The sequence below is a fragment of the Aulonocara stuartgranti genome (genome assembly GCF_965226115.1).
Source record: "Aulonocara stuartgranti genome assembly, chromosome: 20".
Lineage (NCBI taxonomy): Eukaryota > Metazoa > Chordata > Actinopteri > Cichliformes > Cichlidae > Aulonocara > Aulonocara stuartgranti.
In genome coordinates this window covers 10,293,258-10,307,740 of record NC_138956.1, presented here as the reverse complement: position 1 = coordinate 10,307,740, position 14,483 = coordinate 10,293,258, and the positions used below count along the sequence as shown (strand labels likewise).

At 41.5% G+C, this 14,483-nt stretch overlaps 2 protein-coding genes across 5 annotated transcripts; one reads left to right on the top strand and one right to left on the bottom strand.

Annotated features, from left to right (window-relative positions):
- The first annotated feature begins 182 nt into the window (after positions 1-182).
- slc25a45 (solute carrier family 25 member 45) lies at positions 183-4,871 on the top strand. The gene is made up of 7 exons (XM_082519822.1): positions 183-263; positions 2,505-2,560; positions 2,660-2,703; positions 2,792-2,863; positions 2,974-3,424; positions 3,750-3,794; positions 4,240-4,871. The coding sequence occupies exons 2-7, from the start codon at positions 2,524-2,526 to the stop codon at positions 4,533-4,535; spliced, it is 945 nt and encodes a 314-aa protein (XP_082375948.1). The 5' UTR covers positions 183-263; positions 2,505-2,523; the 3' UTR covers positions 4,536-4,871.
- Positions 4,872-5,734: 863 nt separating this feature from the next.
- LOC309697789 (solute carrier family 35 member E2A) lies at positions 5,735-13,327 on the bottom strand. Of its 4 annotated transcripts, none has more exons than XM_082519924.1 (9): positions 13,255-13,327; positions 11,962-12,437; positions 10,259-10,394; positions 9,945-10,072; positions 9,642-9,762; positions 9,509-9,562; positions 9,148-9,220; positions 8,901-9,046; positions 5,735-7,900 (listed from the first exon to the last, which is right to left on the bottom strand). In XM_082519924.1, exons 2-9 carry the CDS (start codon positions 12,227-12,229, stop codon positions 7,672-7,674), a joined length of 1,155 nt encoding a protein of 384 aa, XP_082376050.1. In that variant the 5' UTR covers positions 12,230-12,437; positions 13,255-13,327; the 3' UTR covers positions 5,735-7,671. The 4 variants fall into 4 exon arrangements, with proteins under 4 accessions (XP_082376050.1, XP_082376051.1, XP_082376053.1 ...); XM_082519925.1 differs by lacking the exon at positions 13,255-13,327 and adding an exon at positions 13,015-13,248; XM_082519927.1 differs by lacking the exon at positions 13,255-13,327 and adding an exon at positions 12,866-13,008.
- Between the last annotated feature and the right edge of the window lie 1,156 nt (positions 13,328-14,483).

Below are 14,483 nucleotides of genomic sequence, written 5' to 3'. Positions count from 1 at the left end.
TGGGGAGCCACAGCCCCGTCCACCAGGGCATGAAGCAGGTATGGAGGAGATCAAAACTCCAGACCAACACAAGGAGACCAAGGAAGACCAACAGAGGGGCAGTCCTCTTCACTCTCTGTTGCACATTTAAAGCGATCTTGGGAAGCGGCCAAATCCTCATGTGACACAAGTGGGCTTTTATGTCCATGGGATACTCTGACCGCAGAGCGAAGAATGACATGAGTTGTGAACAAATTTATTCGTAGGATGTTACAGCTCTAAAGGTAGGCAAGGTGCTGTTATTTTTTTTTTTCTAGAACTGGATATTAAAAAACACCATGCAAAAGAAGAAGAAGAAAGAACTGGAAAGCGAACTGTCCTCCTGAACACACTATTGTATTTTAACCATTCCACAAAGATTAAACCTGGCTAAATTATAAGGTTTGGTTACCATTTACCAGAGGTGGGACCAAGTCATTGTTTTGCAAGTCTCAAGTAAGTCTCAAGTCTTTATCCTCAAGTCTCAAGTCAAGTCTCAAGTAATGTCAGGCAAGTCAGAGTCGAGTCTCAAGTCACTGGTGTAAAAGTCCGAGTCAAGTCACAAGTCTGAAACTTTGAATTTCAAGTCCTTTCGAGTCTTTAAAAAAAACAAACGAAAAAATAATGTTGCAGTTATGCTAAATGTAAATATTAGACCATGTAATTTTAAAATCTGTGTTTTTCTCAACACATACAAAATAGTGAACTTAGAAAATATACACAAATTGTGAAATTGCACCTCTTTAAAATGCAGCTCAATTAAACTTAGCTCCAAGAATAATTTTCACCGACAGTTCTGAGATAAGCTGCATGTTATTCTTGGATGCGGTTGTAGGACCAGCTTTAAAATCGCATGACAAAAATATCATACACATTAAAAAAAACTGTATCACCAACGTAGCCTGGAAAACATTTGCTAGTTAGATGAAGTCAGCTATCTCATCTTAGCATATTTATATGCATATTTATAATCATACGGTTCTTGGAGTGAGTGCATACACTCATGAAGTTTAGTAACTTCCGGTCACTGCAACAAGCCCAGGTACAGTTTACCGACGGATGGGTACAGGACCTTGAAATGCACCGTGTAGAACGAAAGACCATCGTACGTATCATAAGTTTACCAGTCTCACAAATCGTCATCATAAATACACATTCGTTAACCGTTTATTAATATAACCTTTGAGCTCAACGGTAATTAATTAGTAGTGGAAATAATTTCTGGTAGCATCACAGAAATGTAGCAGTGACAACAATACTGTATGCTGTAATCGTACTGGACAATTAGTGATACAAAAAACCTGTTTTATCCTGTGAATAAAAGTATATGTTTTTGTCAATGTACCATAATAACAGAAGCGAAACACAATATTGTGTCAGGACAATTTACTATTTATGCACAATAAATAAAGGAGCATAGCGCGACGATTTCTGTTCAGCGCCAGACTTGCTTGTAACCTATATCACCAATTATGTTAAGAAAAATGACGCATTAACTACAACAGCAGACTGACCTTTGTGTAAATGCTTGGAGCAGACTAACCTGTGAGCTGGAGTGTTCTAGGACGTTATATTTGATCTTTGAATGGCTGCAATCCAGTCGCCTCTTTGTTACTTCGGAAACATGGCTCGAACAATTTCTCTTCAACGACGTAATCCGATAACAACCGATCTCTTTACCCGTCGGCTTCCCGTGGCTGTCATGCGACCGGCTATTGCAGTTAATAATACAACGGCTTCTTGACATTTTTGTGTTTCTTTTTATCGCTGTGTGACTGATTTTAATTGAAAGCCTGCGTGCGCTAGTGCCGCTTGCCACGAGTTCCCAGAATCCTTTGCGGTTCTACCCGTGAATGACGTCACATTTTCAATCTCCATATAATATGCATGTTAAATTTTATATTTGGGGTAAAATATCAAGTCTTTTCAAGTAAACCGGTTCAAGTCCAATTCAAGTCCCAAGTCATTGGTGTAAAAGTCCAAGTCAAGTCACAAGTCTTAGAACATTTTTTCAAGTCAAGTCTAAAGTCATAAAATTAATGACTCGAGTCTGACTCGAGTCCAAGTCATGTGACTCGAGTCCACACCTCTGCCATTTACTGTTTTGGCAACCCTAAAAACCATCTTTTATGTTCATTTACTGAAGCATAATAAATGTTTTTGTTTGTCAGATGATCGTAAATAATAATAGATTGTGAGGAATGTGTGTGAAATGCCATACTGCCTTAACTCAGGCCAGAATCCATATGTTTGTGTTCTCAATCACTCCTGAAAATTCCATTTTCTGAGCCATGAAAAAAAATTGTTGTGGGATTTTCACCTTGGACTTTGATTTTGATGCAACCCCCATAGAGTACCATTTCTAAAATAAGTCACACATTAACCTCCTTGACTGCCAGACCAATCAGCTTCAGTTATGACAGCTGTAAAGCTGCATCTTTAGGTTTTATCTTTATGAGTTTTGAAACACTGTGGTTTTCTTGCAGATTTGAAACTGTAAAAGTCATGCCTCTCTTGGAATTTTTAGCTGGGAGCATTTCAGGTAGGAAAATCCTGTTTTTAAGAGAACAACAGAAAATGTAACACAGAGCAGTAATTGTCTGATTGTGGAGAAATAAAATGTTGTTGTTGGTTGTTGTAGGTGCACTGGGAATTGCAGTAGGACATCCGTTAGACACTGTGAAGGTTGCATGACACTTTGAAACCAATAAATATGACTTAATGCACAAATTGTTTCTTATTTTTTATTTTACATCTCTTCTTACATTTGTAGGTACGTCTCCAAGCCCAGTCTGTGTATAAAGGGATATTTCACTGTGTGATTAAAACATACTCTCATGAAGGGGTGGGTACCACATTTTTCCTACATTGTTTTGCAAGAAATACTGACGTGAAGTAGTGTAATGCTCCACTGGGATAAGACAGCACTGATCCTTTATGCTTTAATCACATCAGCTCCATGGATTCTTTAAGGGCATGGCATTTCCTGTGCTGACCACTGGCATCACCAACTCCGTTGTCTTTGGCTGTTACAGTAATGCTTTAGGTTACCTCACTAAGTCTCAGCGCAGTCGAGGCAAACCGGCCTCTGCTGCACAGGTCTTCACTGCTGGCTGCTTCTCAGGCCTGGTGCAGGTAAGATCACCTGATGTTCTGTGGTTGCACATGTCACTGCCATGCAACCGTGTATGCACAAAGCTTCATCTGTTAGAGCTGCAGGAGACCACACACGTTGCAAAAATCACTGCTCACACCAACATTCTAGCTGCAAGCCACGAGATACAAACATACCTACAGAAGAATCTCAACCAAGTCCGTTTGAAGTACTTTATCAGCCATTACTGCATCAGTGTGACTGCATTAGGACAGACTTTGGCGCTCACAAGCACCTACCACCAGCTTGGGAGTATTTTCCTTTGCTGAGGCATGCGCTGTGCAGCAATTTGAAACAGTTGCAGTTGCGGTATTTGTCCACCAGGTGGCTCCAACTATTCACAAAGCACATCAATTTTGTGGAAATTCATTAAGCTAATTTCTAACTCTGTTACACAGAGAACAAAAGAAAAAACAAACAAATAGACAAAAACTGTATTAAACAATTAAAGCTGGTGCTCTTGCCAAAGTAAATGCTGAAACAACAGGATTATCACTGCTTTCACAGAAATTCAGGTTTTCTTCATGCAATGTTACATCTGACCACAAGGGGGCCTCCGAGTGTTCACTGACTGCAGCTCAGAACCAGATAAGAGATTTAAGGAAAGATGGCAAAGAGCCAGGTCACAATCATAACATAATACTGGATATCATAGTGGGATATTTTCTTGTATTCTGACAGATTTTAAAAGGACTTCATCTCACAAAAGCTGCTCAACTGGAATTAGTCATTTAAATCTTTAAGGCTTTCAGTTTGTAGCGCATGAATCCAGTAATGAGGTGAACACACATGATGAAGCTGAATATAAATATCTAGTTACTCATGAAAATTCATCTTTATTTCTTAAGTTACTTTTATGTTCAGGGATCCTGATTTTAAGGTCTCATTAAAATCTTCCCTGCACACATTAACCCACATGGATATTTTACTATATCAACCTCATATTTGGCTCTACGAGAGAGTCTGCTTTGAAAACCGTTGGCACATTTTTTGGCAAATAGTTTAATGAAAACTATTCGTTTAGAAAACTCCTCAGTATTGTCTTAGTTCTGCCTCTCTGTCCTCAGGCACCTTTGTGATATTGGTGGCAGGTGGATTCGCAGGTGTGGTGACCTGGTCCTTCGCCACGCCCATGGACGTCGTGAAAGCTCGGCTCCAGATGTCGGGGGCCGGCGGGCGGGAGTACGGCGGCGTCCTGCACTGCATGAGAGTGAGCGTGAGGGAAGAAGGAGTGAGGGTGTTTTTCAAAGGCCTCCTGCTGAACAGCCTGAGAGCATTTCCGGTCAACGCTGTCACATTCCTCAGCTACGAGAGCCTGATGAAGATTTTTTATCCACCACGAGCCAGTCACTCTTCACAGTAAAGGGATGGAGACACTGACTTCAAGGATAAAATATCTTTGAGACGATTTCAGTATAAAGAGTGTTCTCAGTTACTAAATGCTGTTTTTAAACTGCCTGTAGAATAAGTCAAAGCATCAGAAACCTGGGAACACTTTAAATTCAACCTACTGGTGAGGAAAGATTAGCTGCTGCCAGTGAGCCTCCTGCTACACGAGTATACACACTTTAGATCAAAACTGCTACAGTCAACATTTCTGCATTAACAGCATATCACAATAAAAGTGATGACTTGAAATGACTCCATAAAAAAGACCTTTTGAGTTTGTTTTTTGGGTGAGTGACAGATGTTGTATAAAACGTTGAGTCCACAAGTACAGTGCTTCAAGGATTGGCCCAAGAGCAGAAAAGGCTATGGCAAGAAAAGTAAATATTGGCGAGGAAAGATTTAATTATTACTTTAGGAGACGATGCTTTAGTGCTCTGTCAACATATTTCTCAGTGTTAAAATAACTATCAAGAAGAAATCTTGTGCACACGTGCAAAAAGTGGATACACTTTACATACCGGAAACATATCGATTGGGCAACGACCTGGAAACTCTAAGGGATTTTGTTCCAGATTGATGTGATAGCATCATGCACCTGCACATCCCTGATTTCAATCTCCCGTTTCCCCACATCTCAAAGGTGCTCTGTTGGATTGAGATCTGGTAACTATGGAGACCATTTAAGTGCAGTGAACTCATCGTGATTAAGAAACCAGTTTGAGACTGTGATATTGCTTTATCCTGCTGGAAGCAACCATCAAAAGAAGGGTACGCTGTGGTCATAAAGGGATGGACATGGTCAGCAGTACTCAAGCTTCTGTGTTCATGCCTAATTCTGGATCTGTCATCCGAATGTTGCAGTAATCTCAGCAATGTTTTTCCAGTTTTCTAACGTCCAGATTTGGTGAGCAAGTGCAAATTGTAGCCAGGAGTGGCCCCAACTATGGTCTTCTGCTTCTGTAGCCCATCTACTTCAACGTTAGACCTGTTGTGCATTCAAAGATGCTCTTCTGCATACATTGGTTTTAAATTATTAGAGTTACTGCAGCCTGCCTATCCACTCAAAGTAGTTGGGCGTTCCTAATAAAGTGGCTGGTGAGTGCATTACCATAATCAGGATACGTGTACACTGTGTGTAAATTAACAGCACATGATACTATTAAACAGGCGGCATAGTGAAAGAAAATACTTTAATCTTCTGCACAGTGTCCATCAAACATTTTTACATCCTCTGCAAAATATTTTACACCTTTGATTTGCACAGTTCCAAACACAGCTCATCATTACCTCAACACTTTGAACCTGGTCAACAGCCTGAAAAAAAAGCATCTGCATGTTGAAAATTGCCTCCTGAAGCAGCATTTCAAAGACTCAAAGTGGAAGGTTAGTATAAAAAGATCAATTCTTAACGTCTGAATGTTCAATCAGAGCCCACACGGGAGAAAAAAAAAAATGTTTTCAATGTAAAGACAAAAAGTTCAAGTCAGTTAGCTCTTGTGGTTAAACTGTGGCCACAAACATGTAAGAGAAGAAGAAAAGCTGCTTCTCGAGGCACAGCAAGAACGGTCAAACTGGAACTGAATAAGACAGACATGTCCTGGGTACGGTCAGAACGACTTTCTACATACGGGTGGAGGAACTTCCACTTTCAGGTCGGATGCTGAAATTAGAAGTAGCGAGGACAGAAGGAGGAACTGAGATTGTGTAAATTTGTAGTGACAAGCACAGGATGACTTTTGTTTTTACTGCAACTTGGGTTTTATTTTTGTTGTTTGTGGGGTTTTTAAATGCTAGAAATGCAAAATGTGGAGTAAGTTCTACAGGAAAAGATCCACAAAGAAAAACAGAACGCCTGGAAAGCATCAGCTGTTTTCCACATATGGTAAATAATTCCTTTAGTTTGAGGAACAATCAAAAGTGAGCATTTACAAGTTTCTGTCACCACATAAGAGAACCGAGTGTTTACAACTGCAGCAAGCAGAGCCGAACCAGGAAGTTTGCCATGTTTACGGCAGATGATTAGCAGGCACACAAAATATGGTGCCCACCGAAGAGGTTCCGGAAAACTACCGCAGCTGTGGTTCTTTTATTAAGTAGTGTTTCATTTATTTCAGTTTAAAATTCATTTCTGTTTAACAACTCACCAAAAATAACAAGATGCATAAACATCTGTTAACCAAGTGATCAAAGGAACATAGTTACACTCACAGTAACGCCTCAAGTGCTGATTTTACAGTTTATTTAAAAAAAAATTAAATAAAAATACAGCTGGCGCACTGCTAGACACAAAGCTTGATAGCCACTGGCAAGAACTACAGAAATAAAACTCAAGTTGTAATAAACTGTTTTTTAAAAAGGTTATAAATGTATAAAAACAGCAGCTTGTCCATTTATTCCTTCTTTCAGTCCTCTTTTCCTGATTAGATTAACAGGGCTGCCGTCCCAGCGTGGATCAGTGGTCATGTCAGCTTTATGTGTACACAAAACAAAAAAAGTGAAAAAAGCTATAACGTTATAGAGGATGAGCATTCTCAGAATGCAATAATGTGGCATCCAAGTGTTTTACACATGGATTACTAACGTGTAAAGCAGTCTTAAGCTTTGGCTGGACAAGCCTCAAAAAAGGCCTCCTACCTCGGGCACTGGAGCCCTACACTCAGACGCTATTAAGATACATTTTACACTGGATTATACAATGAAGATTAACATTACTACAAAATTTTTAATCTTACAGTGTCCGAGCTTTGCAGTTCCCATGCGTTTAGTAGCTGCTATACCACAGATGAGAGATAAACTAGCCTGTAATGGAATGCAAATGTAGGAAAAACACCCTGAGCTTCCTTTTACTGACCAATAAAAGACAAAGAAAGGATCAAAAAGGCTTAAAGTGGTAATCCGGTCAGGTACAAAGAAATACTGGTGAGAATGTTCCACAGGATGACTGATGGCTGACTGCTCGGTCACACACCCACAGCTCATCAAGCCATCAAATGGTTTACTTTAACAGTGACACTGAAGGAACCCTGAAAGACAGAAGCTCTTGAACCGGAGTGAACTATTGATGCTTCCAGTTCATTTCAGGCAGCACTACAGCTTTAAGAGCGGGCTACTCAGTGAGACTGAGAGGCTTTGAAGTCCTGGTCGTGGAGAAGGGGTTTGTGGTTCTGCTCAGCAGCCATGGCCTGTAAGGTTGCTCTTTGGAACTGCCTGGCTTTGTTGTACAAGAAGACCCCGATGAACACGAGGACGGTCCCGGTGGCGCTGAGGATGGTTACCTGGTTGCTGAACACAATGATGCTCAGCCACACAGACAGGGCGTGCTTAACAGTACTGGCAACACTGAGGAAGAATGAGGATGATTATTACTGGGGCTAACAACAAATTCATCCAGTTTAAACTTCTTAATATGACTTTTATATGTTCATCCTTATGATCTGCATATAAATGTTAGAACGGTGAATTCTCAGATTAAACAGTCTCCAATCTTAATTTCAGCGTACATATAAGTTATCTTCATGACATATCAGACTGCTTTAAAAGCTCCTTCTCTCATTTTTTTTTCTTCTTTCGGCTCTGTGTGATGTCAAAGAAAGGAGCGATCCCTAACATGTTCTCCAAGCCTCACCAAGCTGCTGTTAGTGGGGCACAACCAATCAAAAGAAAAGGGCTAAATCAGGGGACGCCTTAGAGAGATGGAACTAAAATACCTGCACAAAGACCCGCTATAAACAGTGAAGCATATACAAAATAATCAACTCAAGCCCAAGGAAAAATATATGGAGCTGGAAATGGGCATAGTAGGCCCCCTTTAATAACTTCCACCTATAGAATCTAAAAGGTCTATATTGGGAAATATACAGTGATATGTGCACGAGCTCATTAAGAGCATTCCCATACTGGGCACGCTCCGCCTCAGCATCTCTGCTGCTGTCTCTAGTGTTCTTGTGCAGAGCACGGTAAAGTTTAAGCATTTTGTGGTTTCACTGAAGCTATTTTGGAATCTGCAGCACACATCCCATCTGTCAGGTGGGATAGGGAGCCAAACACGCTGGACTTTGTGGATTCAGATACGCTCACTAATGGATTGGTTTGTCTATTGTAAAGAGACAGCACTGAGGTGCAAATCGATGCTGTGCTGTACTGTACTAGTACAGCAGAGAACAGACTTTAGTCAGTGCCGGTGAGATGATAAGATAAGATGATACTGGTGTAACTTGGTTATCTACTAAGCTAAGCGTGGGCGGTTCAAAATACATCAATTAATTAACTGTAGCAGGAACTATGGCCTCCAAGAAACTCATGGCATGCAGGATAAAGTGCTTCTGACTTTGTGTCCTACCTGAAAGTAACAGGAGAAATCCTTCCCATGAGCGCATAGGCAGTGACGCTCTGCAGGTGGAACAGGCAACCATCGAAAAGCAGCAACAGGATGATGTCCTGACTAAAGATCAAGCTCTGTCCGCTCTTCCCAACCGTGGGGATATCCTGGAAATTAAACAGAACCATCAAGAAAGTTACCCGCTTGTTTTCTTAAGCATTGTAGGGCCTAACAAGTCTGGAAATTAAGAACTTCTGTTTTGCCTCACCAAAAGGAACAGCCAGGCAGGTATGAGCATGATGACTGCTGCCGCACTGGTGTAGAACTGCAGCTCGGGAGGGCTGAAATAACACAACCAAGTTTAAAAAAAAAAATTAAAAAAAAGAGCTGTGTGTTTACCCCATCAGCCTTTTACAGCTTAGAGTCAAAAAGCTGCATTAAATGCTTTCACTGAAGTCTTTTAAAGGGTTTAATTATCCATTTTGCACTTGTTTTTCTTCAGTTATGATCATGTACAATGTGCCGTTTGTCTCTATTTGTATGTATGTGCTTTTTGTACACAGGTCTCTCTTGAAAGGCAGACCTCGCTCTCAGTGAGACTACCCGTTTAAATTAAAGCATGATTTTACCTGAATTTGTATGTGTCTCCACTTAGCAGTTTTTTGGAGAATACATTCTGTAAGCTGAGATCAGAGAGACAAGAGTTAGGGCAAAGTAGGGAATACACCGCTGGTGGAAAAGCTGTGCTGTGTGCTCCAGTACCAGTCCATGATGTTGGTGGAGAGAGCAGCGGAGAAGCCGAGCATGTTGAAGCTGATCTCGGTGGCTGTGCAGAGGCCCAGGCCGGCCATGACTGGGAACAGGGACAGATTCACCCACAGCCCTGCACACAAAAGGGATAGGTGAAATGAATCCCCGTGTTTATCTAAACTAAACCAGCAACCAGAGCTGCGGCTGCCTAACTGGTCTGACTACACCCAGGCACGCCAACACCAATAAGGCGTTCACTGTTCCTTCGCATATGAAAGACACGCCCTGAAGCCAGCACAGCAACGTGAACTTTACCCGTGTACTCCCCGAGGATCAGTCTTGACATGATGACTGTGAAAATGGGCGCCGAGCTCTTCACTGTTTCAGCGAATGACACGGCAACATTCTTCAGGCTCACCAAGCCCAGAACCACTGTGGTGAACCTGCAAGTGGAGACAATGATGGCGTCTGTGCTGAACTTGCAACAACAGTCAAGAGTAATTTCTTATCACGCTGCACTTATAAAAAAAACAAAACACAAAATTCTCAATGAGGTCTATTTTCCTTTCAAATGCATGCATTCAATCTGTTATTAATCTGCATATTTACAGGATAGCAAACAATCTCACCTCATAAGTCCAACAAACAGCATAATCATGATGAAGTTGGAGGGGTACTCGTTTCTGGACTTGTGCTGGTACAGACAGCAGGGAACAAACATCTTTAAGCAGCCTATGACTGTGGTGGAGAGCATCTGAACAGCACCTAGCAAGAAAATGGCAGTTAAAAAACACAAAAAAATACAAAGGCAGACATTAATTTTCATGAGGGAGAAAACACTTCAAAATACTGCTGTAATGAATGTTTCCTGTCTGACTATGAGGGTCCATTCATGCCAAAAATGCTGACATCAGACTGATGTGGGATAAACAGTTGTCTATTTAAACTGAACTTCAGATCACCTGATCATTTGTGTCACTGCAATTTCACTTCTGTCATCTTGTCACACTACCTTTCACTTGGCTGTGCTGTTCTGCACGTTGCTTTGGCATGTTGTAATGGCCTGTATAACAGCTCAGGCGCGGTTCATAGTTGAACAAACAAAAATGGTATGCACATGAACATACAGTTAGCACACACAGGCAGTAGCGGTTTTTGATACGGGCGACACGGGCGGTTGCCCGGGGCGGCATCGTGGTGGGGGTGGCATCACGGGCATCGGCAAAAAAAAAAAAAAAATTGACATCAGCCAGCGCATAGTGGGAATGGCATAGGCACCGATCGGTTTTCTACCGCCCATTTGCTGGGAGTAAGGGCGCCCTCCGTTTGCGAGGTGCGCCTGCTGCTTGCGGCACAGGGAGGAGAGGGCGGGGCGGCGGGGGATTCTCTGGCTGGCTGGAGCAGCATCTAATAACCAACTCGCAAAGTAAAACAAAATAAAAACAAACCAACAAACACGAAAACACCAGACATCATGATACAGACTTGTAATTTGCACCGATGTTTTTTCGAAATTCTATACGCGAAAAGTGAGCGCAAGAGCCATCGGTGCGCCTGCTCGCTGCTGAAGTCAAAGTAAACTTTGTCATCTCCGCTACATACAGTCCAGTATATAGAGAGACGATACGACGAGGCTCCTGTTACAGCAGTGCAAGTAAACAAACAATATATATATATAAGAAGAGTAAAAAAATAAATATACACTTTAGGACCAGGGGTAAAGGGATCAATAACAATTTAACATTTAGAATTTAGAGTTTGATGATTTAAAGTCTCACACACAACCCCTCGAAAGGGGAGGGGCCCGGCTGCTTCCAAATAGAGCACATTTCATTCATAACGTTGTAAATCCAAGTCCATCATGTATTCATGATTTGAATCCTGGGTTGTGTGAAATGCCAGAAATAAACCCTAGACAAAGCGAATCTGTGAACTAAGGTGTAGGTTAGGTTATTAGGTTATGTTGTGGTGATTCTCGGGTTGGGGGATGGGTGTTCATACTGGAGCGCAAAATTAGGGAGTGCTCGCCCAGGGCGCCAAACAGGCTAGGACCGCCACTGCACACAGGTCCTCATTACTGGTAAATTAAAATCTCCTTGAATGCACCAAACCACCTACCCACAGCTGCACTGGTAGTTTTACAATCTAAAACAATAAGTATTGTCTCAGCAAGCCGTTCTTGAGTTTTATGTGAAAGTTGCCCTTCATCAATCTGAATCACAATGGCTTTTCATTAATCTTAAGATTCATGACTGAGGTGCACTTTTCTTATCTTGTGATTATTGCAGTTAATCAGTGTTAGAAGCAGCAGAATGATTTTACTACTTCTTACCGAGCATGCTGGGCTCTCCTTCCAGCAGCGACAGTATATATTTGTTCAGAAACAGGGTGCAGAAGCTGAAGAAGTACCAGAGACCCAGATAGGTCATGGAGCGCCAGTTGGACACCCCGGACTCTGCCTCGATCACCGTAGTCTCCGTTACCGTGATCTTCAGCACCTGCTCCCCCGGGAGGCTCTCACTGCGGGTCAGCACCACTCGCTCCTGGCGGCTACGTAACTGCGACAAGAGGCACCAGAGTGGCTGCTTGCTGCCCGGCATTATTCCTGCTGCCTGAGGGCCCCCCGCGGGCCCCACCAAAAGGGGGACTCTTAATGTGGCTCAGTTTTTTAGGGTTTGTTTGCTTGTTTGTTTTTTGGTTCTTAGTCCATCCTCTGAAATGTCCAGCAAGCTACCTCTCAGTCTTGCTGTGACTATTGGAAATCACTTCCTGTTTTGGTGTTTCCTTACTAGTCCTCTGCTGCAGATACTGGGGGGGGAAAAAAGGAAAGATCACAGGGAAGGGAAAAAATCTTTAAATAAATCACCCTGCTCTGTAATGCTGTGCCCTACTTTAAAAACCAAACAAAGCACATTTATCCCACACTGCTCCAATAGTTTACATAGAAACACAAGTGCACAGTGAAATTACTTCATAAACTGTTCAACACGGTAAGCTGTGTTATGTTATATAAAGGCAATTCACTGCATATAACGCGTATCTACTGTATCCTCCGTTGATGAAAACATGAATATAATCAGCTTGTTATGTTATTAATTTTTGCACGACTAACCTTCAGCGTTAAAGTCCTGCAAGTGAAAGGAGCAGCTGTACATGTGGCTAGGACTAGGACGGAGGACAGACGGTGAATGAAACCAGATCAAAGTTCACTTAAACCGATGATAACACTGACTTACAGCGAGGCTTCAAGGACCGCCAACGACACACAAACAAGGTTGACACGTACAAGGTTGGGGGTGGCTACTAGCTTCTTCCCGCAGAAACTCGCAGTGACGAGATAAAACTACTCAAAAATATCACGTCACGAGGAAGACCCAGCTCTTACCTCTCTCTGTAACCTGACTGCCTAGGCTTGTACAGACAAATACTGAGAAGACAGTGGTTCAGCGAGGCAACGGACTTATCACAGGAGGAAGTTTAGGTTAGCTAGCAGCCGTTGCTGGTTGTTATTGCTGCTGCACTGAATATAACAAGGCGGGCGTCACCCACAGAGCACGCTGCGCTCTCATCCACACCGGACAACACCCACATCGCAACACCCTTCCCGCTGTTAAAGAGAATTTACCTTTGTTTCTAGGTTACATACAGTTGTGCACCTGGCTTCGAAACATGGTTGCTAACAATGCGCATGCGTCAAGTAACATCGAAAGAGCCACAGATCAGAAGTTTCAAAATAAAATCTCCAGCGGCGAATGAAGCGGTCTTCCAGAGGGTCAGGAGTTCAAGTTTGTCTCATTATAAATATCTCTCTAAACGTCTTTTTCAAACTTATTTATAGTCTTTAAAAAATCCTGGCTTTTTCTGGAGAAAAAATTAATTAATTAATTAAATTGTGCTTTTAATTTCATACTGCCATCAGCGTGTTTCCGGTGGGGCTCACGTCACACTTGACACTTGTCAAAACATTATACATTCTCTCAGCTTTCCGTCGGCACAAGAGGAATGACTTCTGCAACAGCACACGTGGTGAAGTTTGTAAAATGTTGAGAACAACATATTTTTTAATCTAATTTCATTGGTGACTATTAATACAGACGTATTAATAACCAAATAAACAATAAGCAAATAACGCCTAGCACTGTTACCAAGATGGCTCGGGATGGACAATAAAGACAGAGAAATCGGCATATTTAGAAATAAACAGTGTGTAGGAAACAAATGTGTGGTGTCAACATAAAGAAATTTCCATATAAAGAGGTAAAATATCAAGTCACATTTGACCCTGACCTCTCATTCAAGCTCAAATAAGGTCAAACATTCATAAAATGCCTTTTATCTTTAAAACTGTACTTGAAATTCTGCTGCCTTTGATTTTAATGACAACATTATATTTGACATCCAAATATCATGTTACATTTGACCGCTCACCTTTATATTACACATCTGCCTTTCTTTCAAGTTCAAACCAAAATGTGTTTTACCTTTGAAGGAATTATTCCCAAGAAAAATAATGAGCTGCCCAGTTAGTTAAAAATATACTGTAGTATAACATTACACAATAAGATATTTATTTCCATTTATTTACAAATCAATATCTATTGCCCATTACCTACTCCTCCATAATGTCTGTAATCAAAGTAAACATCTGTCATGCTACTGTAAAGTAAATACTGCACAGAGAGTGAGCTCCATTAGCGGATGTTTGTGCTCTCAAAGTGCTTTTTGTCATGAATGGATTCTTATATATGGTGTTTACAGCTTTAATATCAGACCTGGAGATGACTTCAACTACTTACCGTAATTAATGGATATCAGCATATCACATAAGTAGATTTATATTTTAACACACGTGGC